This window comes from Brassica rapa, chromosome A02, assembly GCF_000309985.2.
Source record: "Brassica rapa cultivar Chiifu-401-42 chromosome A02, CAAS_Brap_v3.01, whole genome shotgun sequence".
In the NCBI taxonomy this organism is placed as follows: Eukaryota; Viridiplantae; Streptophyta; class Magnoliopsida; order Brassicales; family Brassicaceae; genus Brassica; species Brassica rapa.
Genome location: NC_024796.2, coordinates 22,572,885 through 22,591,289, shown reverse-complemented (window position 1 = coordinate 22,591,289; position 18,405 = coordinate 22,572,885). Strand labels below are relative to the sequence as shown.

The 18,405-nt window shown below is 34.7% G+C and overlaps 3 protein-coding genes across 3 annotated transcripts; all 3 read left to right on the top strand.

Moving 5' to 3' along the window:
• The first annotated feature begins 2,787 nt into the window (after positions 1-2,787).
• On the top strand, positions 2,788-5,525 carry LOC103853696 (3-oxoacyl-[acyl-carrier-protein] synthase I, chloroplastic). Its single transcript, XM_009130605.3, has 7 exons — positions 2,788-3,365; positions 3,842-4,273; positions 4,342-4,515; positions 4,608-4,721; positions 4,816-4,917; positions 4,992-5,058; positions 5,144-5,525. The coding sequence occupies exons 1-7, from the start codon at positions 2,904-2,906 to the stop codon at positions 5,209-5,211; spliced, it is 1,419 nt and encodes a 472-aa protein (XP_009128853.1). The 5' UTR covers positions 2,788-2,903; the 3' UTR covers positions 5,212-5,525.
• A 5,942-nt stretch (positions 5,526-11,467) lies between these two features.
• Positions 11,468-15,223, top strand: LOC103853694 (DNA replication licensing factor MCM3). The gene is made up of 15 exons (XM_009130603.3): positions 11,468-11,530; positions 11,612-11,718; positions 11,797-12,005; positions 12,081-12,211; positions 12,297-12,535; positions 12,615-12,851; positions 12,943-13,097; positions 13,199-13,407; positions 13,477-13,636; positions 13,726-13,925; positions 14,012-14,071; positions 14,163-14,252; positions 14,320-14,513; positions 14,611-14,830; positions 14,922-15,223. The coding sequence occupies exons 1-15, from the start codon at positions 11,468-11,470 to the stop codon at positions 14,976-14,978; spliced, it is 2,331 nt and encodes a 776-aa protein (XP_009128851.2). The 3' UTR covers positions 14,979-15,223.
• A 231-nt stretch (positions 15,224-15,454) lies between these two features.
• LOC103853695 lies at positions 15,455-17,098 on the top strand. Its single transcript, XM_009130604.3, has one exon. The coding sequence runs from the start codon at positions 16,425-16,427 to the stop codon at positions 16,848-16,850; it is 426 nt and encodes a 141-aa protein (XP_009128852.1). The 5' UTR covers positions 15,455-16,424; the 3' UTR covers positions 16,851-17,098.
• Positions 17,099-18,405: the final 1,307 nt, after the last annotated feature.

The window sequence follows — 18,405 nt, the reverse complement described above, 5'->3', positions numbered from 1 at the left end:
TCTCTCTTATCTAGTACACGAGAGTTCGACACCAGTTTTGTAGATTCATTATCACCTCCAGTATGTGATAGACACATGGTAATATGGTAAAAGAGGACTCTGCCAATATACTAATCCAGTATGGACGGACTATTCCACCACGTTACTTTAATTTATCTAACTAGATCTCGACCCGCGCAACCGCGCGGGTTTTTGTTTTATTTATTTTTATATAAACATTTTGTTTTTTTTTTGATGTCGATATAAAAATTTTGTTTTCAATTCTAAATTGATATATATTATAATATATATGTGTCTATCAATTTTTAAAACATAATAAGTTTACGGTATATGTTTTTCATTGAATAGATTGTTTCAAACTTTCACATGTATTTTCTTCTATATATATTTTTTTGGATTATTATTTCATTATTAAAACCGTAACTATATATAAAGATTAGTAAAATATTATTTTATTGTTATATTCACAAATATTGTAACATTTCATAAATTTAGAAAGTTTTTTTAAATTTAAATTTTCGTTTCATAGATTTATATTATCGAGTAAATAACTAAAAATTTAGTTTTTGTTGGTTTAAGGCAGTAAAGATTAATCATTATTAGATAATATGATTTTTGTTGTTTTAACAAATATTTATAATTTTAAAAGTTAACATCGATAAATAAATAATTAACATATGGAGGTATAGTATTACAACACTAAATTATATCTATTTAATTTATACTATCTATAAATTCAATGGATCATCTATTGTTTAAATCTAATTATTGATAGTCCAATAAAAATTTCTGGTAGGTCTAAAATTTAAATGATAAGATTAGAAATGAAATGTAATATGATTTTCTAGCAATATGTCCATTAGGTCCATTTTTAAATAAATCACACATGAATCAAGGTTGTGACTTATGTTTTAATATATAATTAAGATGATATATATTCTAATAAGAAAAATGTGTATTGAATTTTTCAAACACAATAATGTTATATCTTACGTGTTTCTCGTCAAGCTTCAAACTGTCACATGTATTTGTATATTTTCTATATATTTATGCTTTTTGAAATTGTGTTTAATTATTATACACATTAATATATGTAAACTTTGGTACAGTAGAAAATTATTTTCATGTCGAATTCTTTTTAGTTGTGATATTATAGGTTGCCTTAAAAATGATTGTAGTATATTTCAAATATTAGGTGAAAAACACCCACGAACAGCTTGCTTCTCTAACATATACCAAATTTTTGTATAAGTAAAAAATATACCTATAAGATATAATCAATACATTGATGATAAATATGGATAGTTGAGCACGATTTGGAGAATAATTTAATTTGAAGATATAGTTAACTATTTGGCAATATTTTCGTTGATATTAATTGATTAGTTAACCAAAAATAGTTATAAATACCGAAATTTGTGTACAATACTTGTTTTTTTTTTAATGCGAACCAATTTCTGTTTAAGGTTAGAAGAATATATCCATATTATTAATGGAATATTTCGGATTTTATTATGGAATACTCCACCATCTTCATCTTCTCCAAGTGCATACTGTGGTAAAGGTGTATAAAGATGTAACATTATGTTCAAAGAAAATAATATTGACTTCGATTAAAAAATAGTATTGACTTGTGTAGTATAATACAACCTCAAGAAAAAGGATTAATAGATGACACGATAGGATAGTTAAAAAAGAATACCCGATCAGCAACATTTCAAATCGTGTTTGAGTGTTTGTTAATGGCCACAGGCTGATACTATACTTATATATATATATTTAGAGTAGTTTCAGTGATCCACTTTAAATGCATGTGGACTACGGAGAAACTTTGAGGTTTCTTGATGTTGTAAACATATCGAAGGATGTCAGGAAAAAAAAGTAAACCTGAAGAAGAAACACGAGTTAAAATCATATAGCGTTTGATATAAATGTTTTATTATAGTAGTCACGATTTATATTATATAGCAAGGTTTTTTTTTTTTTAACTCATAGACATTAGCTGATTTATGCAATGTGGGACTTATGTGATGTTAATATGAAATTAAATGATAGGACAACTAAATTTTATAATTTTCTAGTAGATAGTCTATTTTTAAAAAAATCACACATGAATCAAAGTTGTGACTTCTGTTTTAATATATAAGATATTAGGAACAAGAAAATCTCGGAGAGTGGCCGGTCGAGTGGAGAAACATAAGTGCATCCCTACTTCGGCCCAAGGAAATAATTTCACACTCAAAATAACATAACAGAATGCTTTAAGAAAAAAAAACATAATAGAAAGCTAAGAGAAGAACTACAATCTTTTCTTTTCTAAGTAAAAAAAAAAAAACTACAATCTTTTCTTATTTCTCCTATACTCATTTAAATATTCATAAACAGAAGAAGAAAAAAAACTTCGATCTATAAAAAAATTTCTTAACCTAAACCCCACACACTTTCCAAATAGTTGATCTCTGTTATCAATTCTATTTTTTTTTATGTGTAGAACTAACACAATATATACATGACCGATCTTGAGATTTTGAAAAATATAGACAATTTAGCTAAAAATTAATTAATTTTAAAAACTATTTTTATTGCATATGCTTTTATATATTAATTTTAAAATTTTAGTAGTCATATGCAAAAGTTTGCTTAGTATCAAGTATCAGCTCTGAAGACCAAATTGTAAAGATAGTATAACTTTATGACTAAAACTAAAATAGTTATAAATATCAAGGGACTTTAAAAGAAAACTAATTAAAATAGTTGTAAATATTAATTGAGTTAAATATCAACTGCTGCTCAAATCTGACGAACTCCAAAACCTCTTTCCACAAAAGCTCATCTCACACACACACACACACACCATTTCACACAAACATCGTACTTATCGCCTCTCTCTCTTTGGATCCGCCATGCAAGCTCTTCACCCTTCATCTCTCCGCGCCTCTCCACCAAACCCACTCCTAAAACCCTCAAATCGCCAATCTCACCACATCACCACCAATGCGAGACAGCCCACGAGAAGACGCTCATTCATCTCCGCGTCGTCCTCCGCCGTCTCCGCCCCCAAACGCGAAACAGACCCGAAGAAACGGGTCGTAATCACCGGAATGGGTCTCGTCTCCGTGTTTGGAAACGACGTCGACGCTTACTACGAGAAGCTGCTCTCCGGCGAGAGTGGAATCAGCTTGATTGATCGGTTCGACGCCTCCAAGTTCCCGACCCGATTCGGTGGACAGATCCGTGGGTTCAGCTCAGAGGGTTACATTGATGGGAAGAATGAGCGGAGGCTTGATGATTGCTTGAAGTACTGCATTGTCGCTGGGAAGAAGGCTCTTGAAAGTGCGAATCTTGGTGGTGATAAGCTTAACACGGTACTACTCTCTTTAGATTAGATCAAAGTTCGAAAATTTGAGATTGATCCAGTTTAAAGTTTGTATCTTTAGTCATGAGGGTGTGATGGGTTTAACTAAAGTTTTCAACTTGTGGGTGTTCTTGTAGATTGATCAAAGTTTAAATTTTTAAGACTGATTCAGTTTAAAGTTTGTATCTTTACTCATGAGGTTGGTTTATCTTTGATGGGTTTAAACAAAGTTTTCAACTTGTGGGTGTTCTTGTAGATTGATCAAAGTTCAAAATTATAAGACTCGTTCAGTTTAAAGTTCATGTCTTTAGTCATGAGGTTTGGTTTATCTTTGATGGGTATAACAAAAGGTTTCAACTTGTGGGTGTTCTTGTAAATTGATCAAAGTTCAAATCTTTAAGACTGGTTCAGTTTAAAGTTTGTATTTTTAGTCATGGGCTTGGTTTATCTTTGATGGGTTTAACCAAAGTTTCCAACTTGTTGTAGATTGATAAGCAGAGAGCTGGAGTACTAGTTGGGACTGGTATGGGTGGTTTGACTGTGTTTTCAGACGGTGTTCAAGCTCTTATTGAGAAAGGTCACAGGAGGATTTCTCCTTTCTTTATTCCTTATGCTATTACAAACATGGGCTCTGCTTTGCTGGCGATTGATCTTGGTCTTATGGGTCCTAACTACTCGATCTCGACGGCTTGTGCCACTTCTAATTACTGTTTTTACGCTGCTGCAAACCATATTCGCCGTGGTGAAGCTGATATGATGATTGCTGGTGGAACCGAGGCTGCTATTATTCCTATTGGCTTGGGAGGTTTTGTTGCTTGTAGGGCGCTTTCACAGAGAAATGATGATCCTCAGACGGCTTCAAGGCCGTGGGATAAACAGAGAGATGGGTTTGTCATGGGTGAAGGAGCTGGTGTTCTGGTATGTACTCTCATACATGTGAGATGTTGTTTCCATGGATTGTATTGATTTATTCTATGCTCTGATAGGTGATGGAAAGCTTGGAACATGCAATGAAACGTGGTGCTCCAATTGTAGCAGAGTATCTTGGAGGCGCTGTTAACTGCGATGCTCATCATATGACTGATCCAAGAGCTGATGGGCTTGGTGTGTCTTCATGCATTGAGAGCTGCCTTGAAGATGCTGGTGTATCACCTGAGGAGGTGAGAAAACATTTTATGGCTGTTTGTAACAAAGTTTGCTACAGTTTATTACCGAAGTTTTATTGCTGATTGTCTGAACGTTCCTTTTCCAGGTAAATTACATCAATGCACATGCAACTTCCACACTGGCTGGTGATCTTGCTGAGATTAATGCCATTAAAAAGGTATTCAAAAGCACTTCAGGGATCAAAATCAATGCCACCAAGGTTCGTCTCCATCTACTTAATACTGCTATTTCTTGTTATTGGTTTGTTTTGCATTTCCCCTATAGTGATAGTTCTGTTAAAATGCATGTTATAGTCTATGATAGGTCACTGCCTCGGTGCAGCTGGAGGTCTTGAAGCCATTGCCACCGTGAAGGCTATCAACACGGGATGGCTGCATCCCTCTATCAACCAATTTGTACGTATTATCTCTCTATTTCTCGTGGCTTTCTTTGTTTTAGATCATTATTAACTCTCTGTTTGTCATTGTAGAACCCAGAACCAGCAGTGGACTTTGATACGGTCGCAAACGAGAAGAAGCAGCATGAGGTGAATGTTGGTAAGTGACTGACCGGCCTTCTTGTCATTGTCTTAAACCGACAATGGTTTCTCTGATAGTGACTGTATTTCTTCTTTGGTTGCAGCCATATCAAACTCGTTTGGGTTCGGTGGACATAACTCAGTGGTCGCTTTCTCTGCCTTCAAACCCTGATTTCCTCAGACCCTTTAGATCCTCTGGTCCATCTGTTAGATCACCACCATCATCTTCTTCGCAGCTTCTTGGTTCACAAGTTGAGCGCTTTCTTCCTTTCAGCTTTTTGTTCTTATTGGTCATTGTTAATTTTTGCTCAACTCTTATTGGTCATTGAGGTGTAGAGAATCCAGATTTTGCTTCTACAATCTGTGTACGGAATGTTGTATCTTTAGTTCGTTTTATGTTTGCCAAATTTTATAAACAGAACCAAGAATCATGTAGCAAATGGTATTAGTGTCGGAATGAAACCCAATTAGGGGTTTTCATCTTTGTTAGACATGTCGAAAATGTGTAACTGGAGATTTTAACAACCAAGTCCATCAAGCATTACGTTCATACTATTCTCTCTCCTCCAAATAGCTCTCCCTTCTCTCCAGAACAAAAACCTTTAGATCCAGTTTCTGGCCGACGATGTTACAAAAACCTTCAGATACAGTTTCACCTTACTTGGAGAGTTCGCTTTTCCTTAGTTTGCATGCTTGAGAACAGATTCTTCAGTGTAACTCTTTATTTATGGAGTCTCTGGCTCGTTCTAAAGGAAAAAGGAGCTTTCGTCTTTCTTGCATCTGGCCATGGGTGTTCGAATATTAAAGTTGTTTCGGCTCCCTTTGATGGTTTATTGCGGTTGAACTCGTGGCTCATAGTAAGTTCCAGAGCATTAGAAGTAGTTCATGCATGTGGCCTTCTCCAATAATTCGACGATAGATGCTTTGCCTCTTTTTCAACTCCTTTCCAATCTTGGTGTTGTCTCTGACAAGGTGTCTTGCTGATTGATTTTAGCTCTGCTTTTTCTATGAACTCTAAGTTAGTATTACTTAATATGTTGTAGTTTGGCTCCGGAATTTTTTTGATTGTGTCAGCTTATGTTTCCATGATTGTTTGTATTGTCCGCTGGCTTGGATATGGGAGGGTTTAGTTTATGAGAAATTTACTCTCATAGACACTTTATGAGTTTCCAATTAGGCAATTACAGTTGAAGACACATTGGACTTGCCATACACATTCTTTGTAGCTAAAGACTTTAATAACCCTAAACTAGACCGAGCTTTATTTTCTCATTTCTCATTTTTCATTGTCGAAACTAAACAGACACGTGTTCAAAATAAAGAACGACATCTGATAACCCTAACCCCGCACAAACGCAAATCACAATCGTTTTGAGCCATTGCAATCAGAAACTAAACTAAACAGAAACCTCCTCCACCACACATATATGGTCTCAAGAGCCGTTGTCTCTCATCCGCCGTCGTCTTCTTTACCAGAGATTCAAAGTTAACAAACTTTCACTGGAATCCACAGCCACGTTGCAGCTCCCCTTTGGTCGGAATCCCAATCGTCTGAATCACAATTGCAGCTCCCCTTTGCAGCTCCGCCGTCGTCGGAATCACAATTGTAGCTCCCCGCCGTCGTTGGAATCACAGTTGCAGCCACAATAAGTTCCTCGAGCGAACCGACCTTCTCAAAAAGCTCAATCCATGCTCACGGGATGAAGGACTGAAACTCGGAGTCGAGAACATCGGATCGAGCACTCCGGGTCTGCTCCTGCAATTGATTGAGGTTCACAATCGGTCAAGATCATATTTTGATTATTTGCACTTGTGGTCCTCACAATTTTGCATTACTTCGATTTAGATCCCAAACTTCTAAATAGTGCTAACTTACTTTCACATTCGCCCCCAAAAATTTTGATTGTGCTCTCCAACCCTTTTGTATCCAAATTTTATTTCTCATCCACATCTTATTTGTCGAGGAATATATGCATCCTAATTTTTTTTTTGTCCACAAATCTATTTTTTATACGCATCCACATTTTAAACTATCCACATCTTTATGCTCGGGTATTACTATTTTTGTTCTTTGACACACACCATCCATAACTCATTCATTCAATATGCATTATCCACAACTCTTTCGTTCAGACTACACTGTCCACAATTCATTTGTTCAAATTTTACCGTCCACAACGTATTGTCCAACATATTGTCCACGATATTTGTCCATTTAATTCAATTTTAAAATTTTTAAATATTAAGATATGAAAATAAATATATACATGGATCTCAAAACATAGAAGAAAAAAAATTATAATCAATTTTTATATCAAAATATGAGATTATAATAAGTAAAATCTGTTGGGAACAAAAAAAAACTTTTTAAAAAACTTCTAATTCGTTGGAAACTAGAAAGAGAGTTATTAGAGAAAAAAACTATTTTCAAATCTTTTTTTTTTTTTGAAAAAAACAAGTACATGTTATACAAGCCACTAGATTTACTTTCTCTTTCCTATCCGACGGCTAATACTAAAGTCCAATTTCCTATACATTTAGCTCATCACCTCTCCTAGTCAAACCAAACAAAACCTGCTACACCAGCCCCAACCGTTAGATCTCTTTACAAATTTTTAAATGTGGTCCTAAGATTATTACACGCCTTCCCATATATCAATCTGCTTTAATTTTAATAACCGAACCAACATCACCATATTTCAGCTAACCAGAAATAATTAGTTACTTTCAGCTAACCATGAATAATAAAGTTGCAGCGTTTGGGGGCAAAATGGTCCAAAAATTGCCAGCTGTTCAAATAAAGTATCGCAAATGCTGGAAGTGTCTCTCCACGTTAAAACAAACACAAAAGTGTCTTATATGGTAAACAACTCTTAGTTTATCTCATCTCTTTTTGTAATCAAACATTTAACTTTTGTGATCAGTATAAGCGTGAAAAAGACAAATCGAAAATGTAAATGATAATGCAAAAAAGTAAATTAAAGTATACAAAATAATACATAGAGATATAGATATTGATCCCAGTGACACTTTAAAATTGGCAGAAATAGAGTCTCTATTGTGGACTAAAGCACATGTTTCATTGACACAAAAGGTTCTCCAAAATACAAAGGTCGAAGTCACTAACCTACCAATCATTCCATACTTTGGAAAATTTTGAGGGTTTGATGGGCGCAAGGATTACGAAGGTGAGTCTGTCACTCCTTCACTTAGAAATGGAAGCGCTTATTTGGGCAATGGAATGTATGCGGAATTTATGTCAGTTTTAGGTCACATTTGCAATTGACTGTTCTCAATTGGTGAAAATGGTTTCAGAACCAGAAAAATGACAAGCTTGTACAAGTTATTCAGAAAATATCAAGATCCTGAAAGAAAGTTTCAATAACTCAAGCATCATTCATGTACGCAAAACATATAATACATGGGTAGATTGTCTTGCACACAGTGCCAAGAAGCCATCGTCTTTTGTCGTTTACATGGATACAGAGTTACCGGTTTTGATTTGCAGAATCTTGAGAATTTGTTTATGTCAGTGACAAAAAAAAATTAGCTTGTTTGGGTTTTTGACATATCATCATCTCATCACTAGCGGTTTAGAAATATAGACAGCAATGGTTTCTTGATATATCATTGGTGATCAATTTTTAACATTGAATCGATGACAAGGATCTATAAGAAATTATTACCGTCATTTGTTCTCAATAAAAAAAACCTATGATCACATGAATGTCTTCTCTCGCACTGGTTGATCATGAAATATGTAGATCCATCTATACCTTCTGCACGCACAGTCCAGTTGCACAATGCATCCTTACATCGAATATACTACCATTTTCTTATAGATTTGAAAATAGTGTAATCGAAATTATTCTTCATCGCCAAAATTTCCATTGTTGCCTTCAAAACCCATTTACTTCCAAAAATTTGATCCTTCTTCACGAAATCTCCTCTCCAAGCTCGACCATTCTTTTCACTTTCTCCATTGTTTTGACAATCTCCAATGTTTTCACTCCTTAAAGCAGCATCACCGCAACCATCCGCAGCGACATGATCATTCCTTCTATCACAAGACTTCTTTGACGGTTTCACAAACTCTGCTCGATTTATCTCAGGAACTTGTTCATCCTTACTTGAATCACAAGGCTCCTTATTCAAATCGATATTGACTCGTTCCTTTCGATTTACACCAGAAACAAAGAACATGACACACAAGGTAGTAGATGAATCCCTCTTTGCATAGCCCACAACATTAGATGCTTGCTGATCATTGGTGATAATAATTGGAGGATTCCCTCTTTGATTCAACAACGAATAACTGAACTCGGCATTAACGGCATTATGGTCCACCTCATAATCCTCTCACACCATGATCTTGAGCTGTTTCAATGTAGTAATAGTATCTAATGTTACCATTCGACCACGCCTTTCTTTATCTACCACGAAACTCCACTCGTCACTGCAACTAGACATTCATTCACCATATTTAACATAGATTAAAACCATGTTGTATTGATAGAGAAAAGAGATGATTATGTCGATTAAGAAGAGAGAAGCACAAAGAACGAAGAGAAAAGATCGTGGGAGAAGGAGAAAAACATGGAAGAATATATTCTATGAGATATTTAGGGAAGGTTTAGTTTAGATTTATGAAACATTTTTAACTGAATATGAAAGTTTCCATATTTTCCAGATTTCCCTAGAATATATATATATATCCTAACTTACGCAGAACATAGTAGAGTAGATGAGAAACATATTCTTCCTTAAGCGCCACATAAGGTAAAAGGTAGAACTAGTTATGGCACACAATATGGATAAGGTATATCATTTCGTTGTGGCTATATGTCGTTATCAAGCTGTAGGTATACCAAAGACATCTTTCTTGATTATAACAATTTTGAATTATAGATATGTTATAATATATAAGAAAATCTAGTTTACGTTATATATCCTGGATATATTTATGTATAAAACTTAGTATCGGATTTCTAGGCTACGTAGATAACCAGAATAAATATTCTAACTTTAGCTAGAAAATAAAATAAAATATGATCCCACTTAAAAAAAAAAAATTTCAACATATATATTGTCATACTTATGTTTCCAATAGTTTTCATATTCTCTAACATTTTGAAAATTTAGTTTACTATTTTTTCCATAAAAGAAAAGGTAAAATATGTCTAAAATTGTCCTAAGTATCAAAAGTTCTATTGTGACAAATAAAAGTTTAAAATGTTTCATTTTCCTGTTTTCCCAAAAAAAACAAAGGAAAAACGAAACTTTAATCTCTCCTGTGTTCGTCTCTTGTGCTTCCTATTCATTAATTTAATCATTAAAAGATTTTTGCAATTAGTTCATATTTTTTATTTAGAAATAGATCAAAGTCCAAAAAAGAGAAACAAAACTTTAAACTCTCGTGTGCTCTCGATGTTCTCTCGTCTCTCTCGCGGTGCTCTCCTATCTCGTCGTCTCTCTCTCTCGCCGTGCTCTCCTCTCTCTTCGTCTCTCTCATTCTTCCGTCTTCTGTCCCCAAGCAAAAATGGCGTCAACACCAACTACAATTGATGCGTTAATTAAAGAGTTGGCTGATAGTGTTTTATATTCATACCGAATTTTTTTTGACACAGAACATTGATAGTTTATTTATATTTATTTCTTTTAGTTATTTTAGCTATTTTCAATATAAAAACACCATGTCATCAACGCTTTGCTTACAAAGGAACATATTCAGTAATATTTTTTGATGTGGCAAACAATTAAATTAATTTCAAAAGATAAGTTGTTAACAAAACTAGTTTCATGGTTTGAAGTACTAACTTTTGAACACCGAAATTGAAAATGTTATATTTTCACACTTTGATAGTTTAGAATACAATTTTCAAGACTTTTTGAATTTTATTTTTCTCTCATAGTATTTTTTTTTCAAAAGTTATATTTACTGGAAAATATATATCATCACCATTAAGTACAACAAATCTGGATCTAAAATGCCAATTCAAATCCAGATTTTTTGTTTTCTAATCTTAAATTAATTTCAAAGTTTGATATCAAAATCCAAATTCTTCAAATAGATTACAAAGTATAACAATTTAAATATTTAAAATAATTATATGGTATATATACTATTATATGATTAAGTATTATATTATGTTTTAATAAGATATTATACAAATATTAAAATTAAAATTGAGCTTATATAAATATTGGTCAGAAGCTCCGTTAATGGGCTAAATCCATAGCTAAGGAGGCTGACAACAGTGATAATGAGGTTAAAAAGAGCGTAAAGAAAGGCCCAATTTAGGTAGCCCAAAACGGCTCAACTCTTCCCGCCAAAAAGGGAACAAGTCCCACCACACAACATCCCGCCACACATTATCTCTGTCAAGTGTTCAAAGGAAGACGACGAAGGAAAGAGATTTTGGGAAGAAATGGATGTGCCGGAGGAGACGAGGCTTCGCCACAAGCGAGATTTCATCCAGTTCCTCGAAAACGTAACTCCCTCTCTCTTTCTCTCTCACGAGCCATCTCAATCTTCTGTTCGTGTAACTGTGAGTTTTTGGTTCTTTGTGTAGATCTACATGGATGAAATCAAGTCCCTGGTACAGAACAAGCGCCACCGTCTCATCGTCAATGTATCTGACATTCACACTCACTTCCGCGAATCTGAATCTTCCTCTAGGTGAGGATTTTCGATTAATTCGCCAGTTTTTGTAAGGGTTTTTGTGAATTGAAGTGTATTGCTTTGGTTTGCGTATAGGATACTGAAGAATCCAATAGAGTATATGCAGTCCTTTTGCGACGCAGCCACTGAAGCTACACGCAACATTGATCCTAAATACTTGAAAGAAGGAGAGCAAGTCCTTGTTGGCTTCGAAGGTCATTTCGTCTCTCGCCGTGTCACACCAAGAGAGCTCCTCTCTGAGTTTATTGGATCTTTGGTCTGTGTTGAGGGCATTGTCACCAAATGTAACCCCCTTTCACTTTACTACTCTTCTGCTGCATTGATTAGTTAATTATCTCTGACACATGTTTTGCTTTCAGGCTCTCTTGTGAGGCCAAAGGTTGTTAAAAGCGTACATTTTTGTCCTTCTACCGGTGAGTTTACCAATCGAGAGTACCGAGACATAACGTCCCACGCTGGTTTACCCACTGGCTCTGTCTATCCTACAAGGGTAAATTACATGGTCTTTGTTTATTTACCTTTTTTAATTGCTGGAAGATTTGCTTGTTACTGTTTTTTTTTTTTGGTTTTTTCAGGATGATAATGGTAACTTATTGGTGACTGAGTATGGATTGTGTAAATACAAAGATCACCAGACCATGTCAATTCAAGAAGTTCCTGAAAACGCTGCTCCTGGTCAGCTTCCTCGAAGTGTGGATGTCATCGCTGAGGATGACTTGGTTGACTCTTGCAAGCCAGGAGATAGAGTGGCTGTTGTTGGCATTTACAAAGCTCTTCCAGGCAAAAGCAAGGGTAGCGTAAATGGAGTCTTTAGGTGCGTGTTTTCTTGCAACCTCTTAAGTTCAAGATGGTCTTTTCACTGTGGTTATATTGACCGAGGTCTTTCTGTGTAGGACTATCCTCATAGCCAATAATATATCTCTGCTCAACAAAGAGGCAAACGCACCTATCTACACCCCGCGAGACTTGCAGGAGATTAAAAAGATTGCAGCAAGAGATGATGCATTTGATCTTCTTTCTCGTTCTTTAGCACCTTCTATTTATGGGCACGCTTGGATAAAGAAAGCAGTTATACTACTCATGCTTGGCGGTATGGAAAAGAACCTCAAGAACGGAACCCACTTAAGAGGGTAAGCTCATGCTTAGATACTAATGTTAGCTTCAGTTCACTGGTATGACTGTTTCTGAATTTCTGTGAACCAAAACATTTTTGCATTTCAGGGACATCAACATGATGATGGTTGGTGATCCATCTGTTGCCAAATCTCAACTTCTGAGAGCAATAATGAATATTGCACCATTGGCGATATCAACTACAGGCCGTGGTTCTTCCGGTGTTGGGTTAACTGCTGCTGTTACGTCTGACCAAGAAACAGGTAAAATCACATTAAAGCCTTACCTTAAAACTTCAAATCAAAATTAGAAACAGTTCAAAGTGCGGTCTCATGAAAAATCAATTCTCTTTTTTTTTAATCAGGGGAACGAAGACTAGAAGCTGGTGCAATGGTCCTGGCTGATAAAGGTATTGTGTGCATTGACGAGTTTGATAAGATGAACGATCAGGACCGAGTTGCTATACACGAAGTGATGGAGCAACAGACTGTAACAATCGCCAAAGCCGGTATCCATGCATCACTAAATGCTAGGTGCAGTGTGGTTGCAGCAGCAAATCCCATATATGGAACCGTAAGTTTGCATATAACTCATCCTGATATGTTGACCCCTTGTTATAATGACCTACTCTTGTGCCTGCAGTATGACAGATCATTGACGCCAACAAAGAACATTGGACTTCCAGACTCATTGCTCTCTCGTTTTGATCTGCTGTTCATTGTGTTGGATCAAATGGATGCTGGTATTGATAGCATGATATCGGAACACGTCTTGCGCATGCATCGTTACCAAAACGATAGAGGTAGTAGCATACACATCATACTTCTCAGGTGTACTAAACATTTCCCAATCAGTGACTTGAAACATCTCTTGCTTTTGTGTAAACTATAGGTGAGGCAGGACCAGACGGGAACTTGCCGTACGGGAGAGATGACGATGGTGAAAGTGAAGTGTTTGTTAAGTATAACCGAATGCTGCATGGGAAGAAGAAGAAAAGAGGCCAAACCAATGAGAAAACTCTTACGATTAAGTTCCTGAAGAAGTACATTCACTATGCCAAGCATCGAATTCAGCCAGAGCTCACTGATGAAGTGCGACACTGAACTTAGCAAATTTACATATTTTATATCTATTAAGCTGTTCGACTTAAATCTCTCTTTCGTTATTGAATTTTTAGGCATCTGAACGTATTGCAGAAGCATATGCAGATCTCAGAAATGCAGGTTCTGATACCAAGGTAAATTATTTCACAACGTAAACCTTGGTACTGAGTGCTGTGTTTTCGTCTGAGGAACTTGTGTTTGACATGACCATCCACATCTCTGTAGACTGGAGGTACACTTCCTATAACAGCAAGAACTCTAGAGACAATAATCCGTCTTGCTACGGCACATGCCAAAATGAAGTTAAGCAGAAAGGTAACAAACCAACTCAAAATTTTGTCCTCATACTAAGTTTCACTCTTAAAATGATATTATTGGAAAGGTTACTAAAGCCGACGCAGAGGCTGCCTTGAAGCTTATGAACTTTGCAATATATCATCAAGAACTGACAGAGATGGATGAACGCGAGCAAGAAGAACGTCAAAGGGAACAAACTGAACAAGAAAGAACACCAAGAGGCAATCAACGCAGGAGTGATGATAATGAACAAGAGAATGTCTCTGCAAATGCCGAAAGGTAGCTCATTTAGTTTCTTCCTTGGAAACCCGTTTCATAGCTATCCTCACCCTCCTTATACATTGTTCTTTTTCTCTCTTTTTGCTGGTTCATTCAGTGAAACAGCGGATCCAATGGACGTAGATGAACCTCCCGCAGAGCAATTTAGTGGCACGGTCTCTGCGGCAAGGATTGAGACGTTTGAGCGAGTGTTTGGGCAGCACATGAGGACAAACAGGCTTGACGACATTTCTATTGCAGATATAGAGACTGTAGTGAACAACAATGGAGTTGGAGCTTCTCGTTACTCTGCAGATGAGATTATGGCTCTATTAGAGGTATATCATAATAAGAAATAGCTTGTTTATTCTTTGTTTTTGTTCATGCAGTTTGTTCCCCATTGCTTATCCTATTGAGGACTCTGTGCAGAAACTGCAAGATGATAACAAAGTGATGATCAGCGACGGAAAAGTTCATATCATTTGATCCATCATGAAGAAATGCACCTAAAGAAGTAATTTCCTTATATTAGAACTCAAAAGTAGTGTAGTGGGAGAAGAGAAACTCTTGGGGGACCAAAGTATCTATTTGTAATATCATACCTTTTAAGTTGTGTCTGCATCTACTACAAGAGATGTAAGAAACGAAATTGATTGCAAAAATTTTGGGATTTAGAGATTACTGAAGCTGAGCAAAGTATGGTCCAGAAATGAAAGTGATTTGCTTATCAATGACTCGGGTAAGAGTTGTCTCTGCCTTGCTAATAGATCTTTTGATTGGTCTTACATGGTTATGTATTTTGCCCATAGAGTAATCAGTAAGGCTAGTATAAAGAAAATAAACAAAAAACAAATATCATATAACCAAGGCAGAATCTCCATTTGGACCATTTATAAATGCAAATCACGATGAAGTCATCAAATGGATTAGATTTTTCATTCAATTTTTTTTTTTTTTTTGAAACACAATTTTTCATTCAATTAAACTTAACATTAACAACTAATAAGAACACGAACGCTTAGAATACCAAGAGAGGACTTGTAGATGTCAAAAGCTAACCCAAATCCCACACATCTCTCAGTTCTCATAAATTACATACATGTTTCACCTTTCTATTCTTATATCAAAAAGAAACCACACAATACAACAGACGAGAAACTGATCAAACTTCGTGAGTGGTTACTTTGAGCAGATGCCGGATGAGGAATTGGTCTACCACGTCACATTGACCATTTGTATTGAGACTCAAACCCAGCATGATAACTTCTCTCCTATACACAGTAGTGTATCCTAAACTTTTAAATCATGTTAGTATTTATCCACTATATACACAAGAGAATTTTACACAAAGTTAAAATGTGAAATATTTGTTACTTTTATATTTATTCAAATTTAAAAGTTTTACCAGTTTTCAAGTCACATAGTTTAGATTTCATTTCTTATTCACAACTCTGATTTTGATAACTAAATAAACTAATTCAAAGTCTCATAAAACTACATCTACATCACGTCTAAGTCTAACATCCAGTCATTCCGACAAACATTTTCACCAAAAAAAAACTGAAAAATATTAAAGCCACTCCGTTTTCCGACAATAATACCATTAAAAACAAGATTTTGATATATTAATAAATAACAAAAACACTATTTTAACGTGGAAAAAATATTTATAATATAATCATATTTTATTCCACCTTCGAATTTTCACGAATTGAAAAGAGATTCCACTAACCCAACGTGCATGCGTCACACTACCAACCTACGTAGTACGCACGTCTGTTCCGTAGCATAATCACCATTACTATTTTGTCCTGAACTTCACACCCTCACCCTTCCTCTTCCACAGGCCATTTTCGTAATTTACTTCTGATAATCTCACAGATTCAAGAACCTATATAAGAGAAACTAATCAAAGTCGCATCATATAATCTAATGTCGTCTCAAGAAACCAAATCAGATCAAAGAAAAGGAGCAGAGATCTTCAATGGCGTATCAATCTGCAAGCAAAAAGCTCACGAGATCTTATCGAACATGAATCTACCTAAAGGACTTCTCCCTTTAGACACAATGACCGAGATCGGTTTCAACAAGTCAACCGGTTATTTCTGGATCAAGATGAAGAACAAGGTTCAGCACAAGTTTAAAAGCATCGGCAAAAACGTATCGTACGATTCAGAGGTTACTGCTTTCGTTGAGAACCGTAGGATGCGTAGTCTTACCGGAGTCAAGAGCAAAGAGCTTTTGATTTGGGTTACCATCTCTGAGATTTTTGTTGATGACCAAGATCCGACCAAAATTACTTTTGCTGGTCCCTCGGGTTTGTCACGTTCTTTTCCTGTATCTGCTTTCGAGGAATAGAAGAAATGATCTGTCAACGGTATAGTTGAGCTTTTATTTTCCTGCTCTCGTAAGCTAAAAGTTTATGTAATAATCTTTGTGTTTTCTTTCTTTACGTCTGGTATTGTTTCTCTACCATTTTTGTTTTCATAATTTCAATCAATTTACAATCATTGAGTGCTCGAAATTCAATTTTTTTTTCTAGAGTAGTTATTCTCTACATATTAATATTCAACTTGTAAAATGTGTCATATAAGAAATCTAAGATGTGTGAACTTAAACCTAATTTATATTTTTTTTAACCAAATTTATTTTAACAAGCAAATAAAAATATACAAAATGCAATGTATAATGAGAATTGACATATAAACTTCAAACTTTCGTTGGTGAGCCTAACCATTGCAAAATAACATTTCAGTTTTATCGTCAAATCATGTAACTAATACCGGCTCTAGTCAACTAAGCTAACTATATTCTACTTAGTTTGTACTCACTCTGAAGGAATTGCCAAAATAGAACAAAAAAAACAGTCTGTTTGTTTTTTTAATATAATCTTTTTTGTCCATTTTTGCCTCATTTATCCTTTCCATTTATCAAATTTAATGAAATAAATAATTTTATAAATAAAAAAATTATAAAAAATAGAAAGAAGATGTTCATCTTGTTAAATTAAAATTTTTAATTATGTTCTATGGAAAGAAGATGTCATCTTCTACGAAAAGTGGCATGATGGAAACTGAATTCTAGATTAAACAAGTTATTCTACTTTTGTTAGAATCAATAATCTACTTTTAAATATAATTCTAATTACAAGGAATGCGAAGTCTACGCATTCTAAAGTTAGCTACATTTATTCTGAATGCAGCTTTTATTTTTATGAGAAATTCTAAAGTTTTTACGAATATGGATTCTATACACAACTCAAAAGTCTACTTGTGGTAGAATCTGCTTACGGATTAATTATTTGTTATCTACACAATGTAGAAGCTGCATTCTACATATAAAAATAACCATACTTCTGAAAATTCAGTTACCAAATATTCTAAAAACATTTGGAAATCTTAGTTTCCTAAAAGGTGTACCTGCGATTTTCTTGTAAAAAAAATCAAAAAAAGTCAGACCAATCTATTGGTGGAGAAAACATTTAGATCTAGGGTTAGGAAAAAAATTGGGGTTTTGTAGTATTATTTTTTTAATATCAAAAATTATATTTAATTTTTATTTCTTTTTATTCCTAAGATGTTTTAATTTTAAACTACTTTTAAATTGTATTTTATTTGATTAATCAAGGGTTAATTTTGGGATTATAAAAAAATTATATTATAGATATAAAATAAGGTTGGTTTTATATTATAGGGACAAAGATACTGTTTTGCTATATTTTGGCAAATTTCCCTTTTAAATTTCCTAAAGACGGGTATGTCCATATAGTTATGAGTTATTCTTTACGTTCACCAACCAATAGGATTGTGTTATTTCATATTCGATATCTTTTAAAAAAGAAACAAAATATTGTCAAGTTATATTGTATTTTGAAATAAAACATTAAGAAATAAATAAATAAAAATGGTAGTAG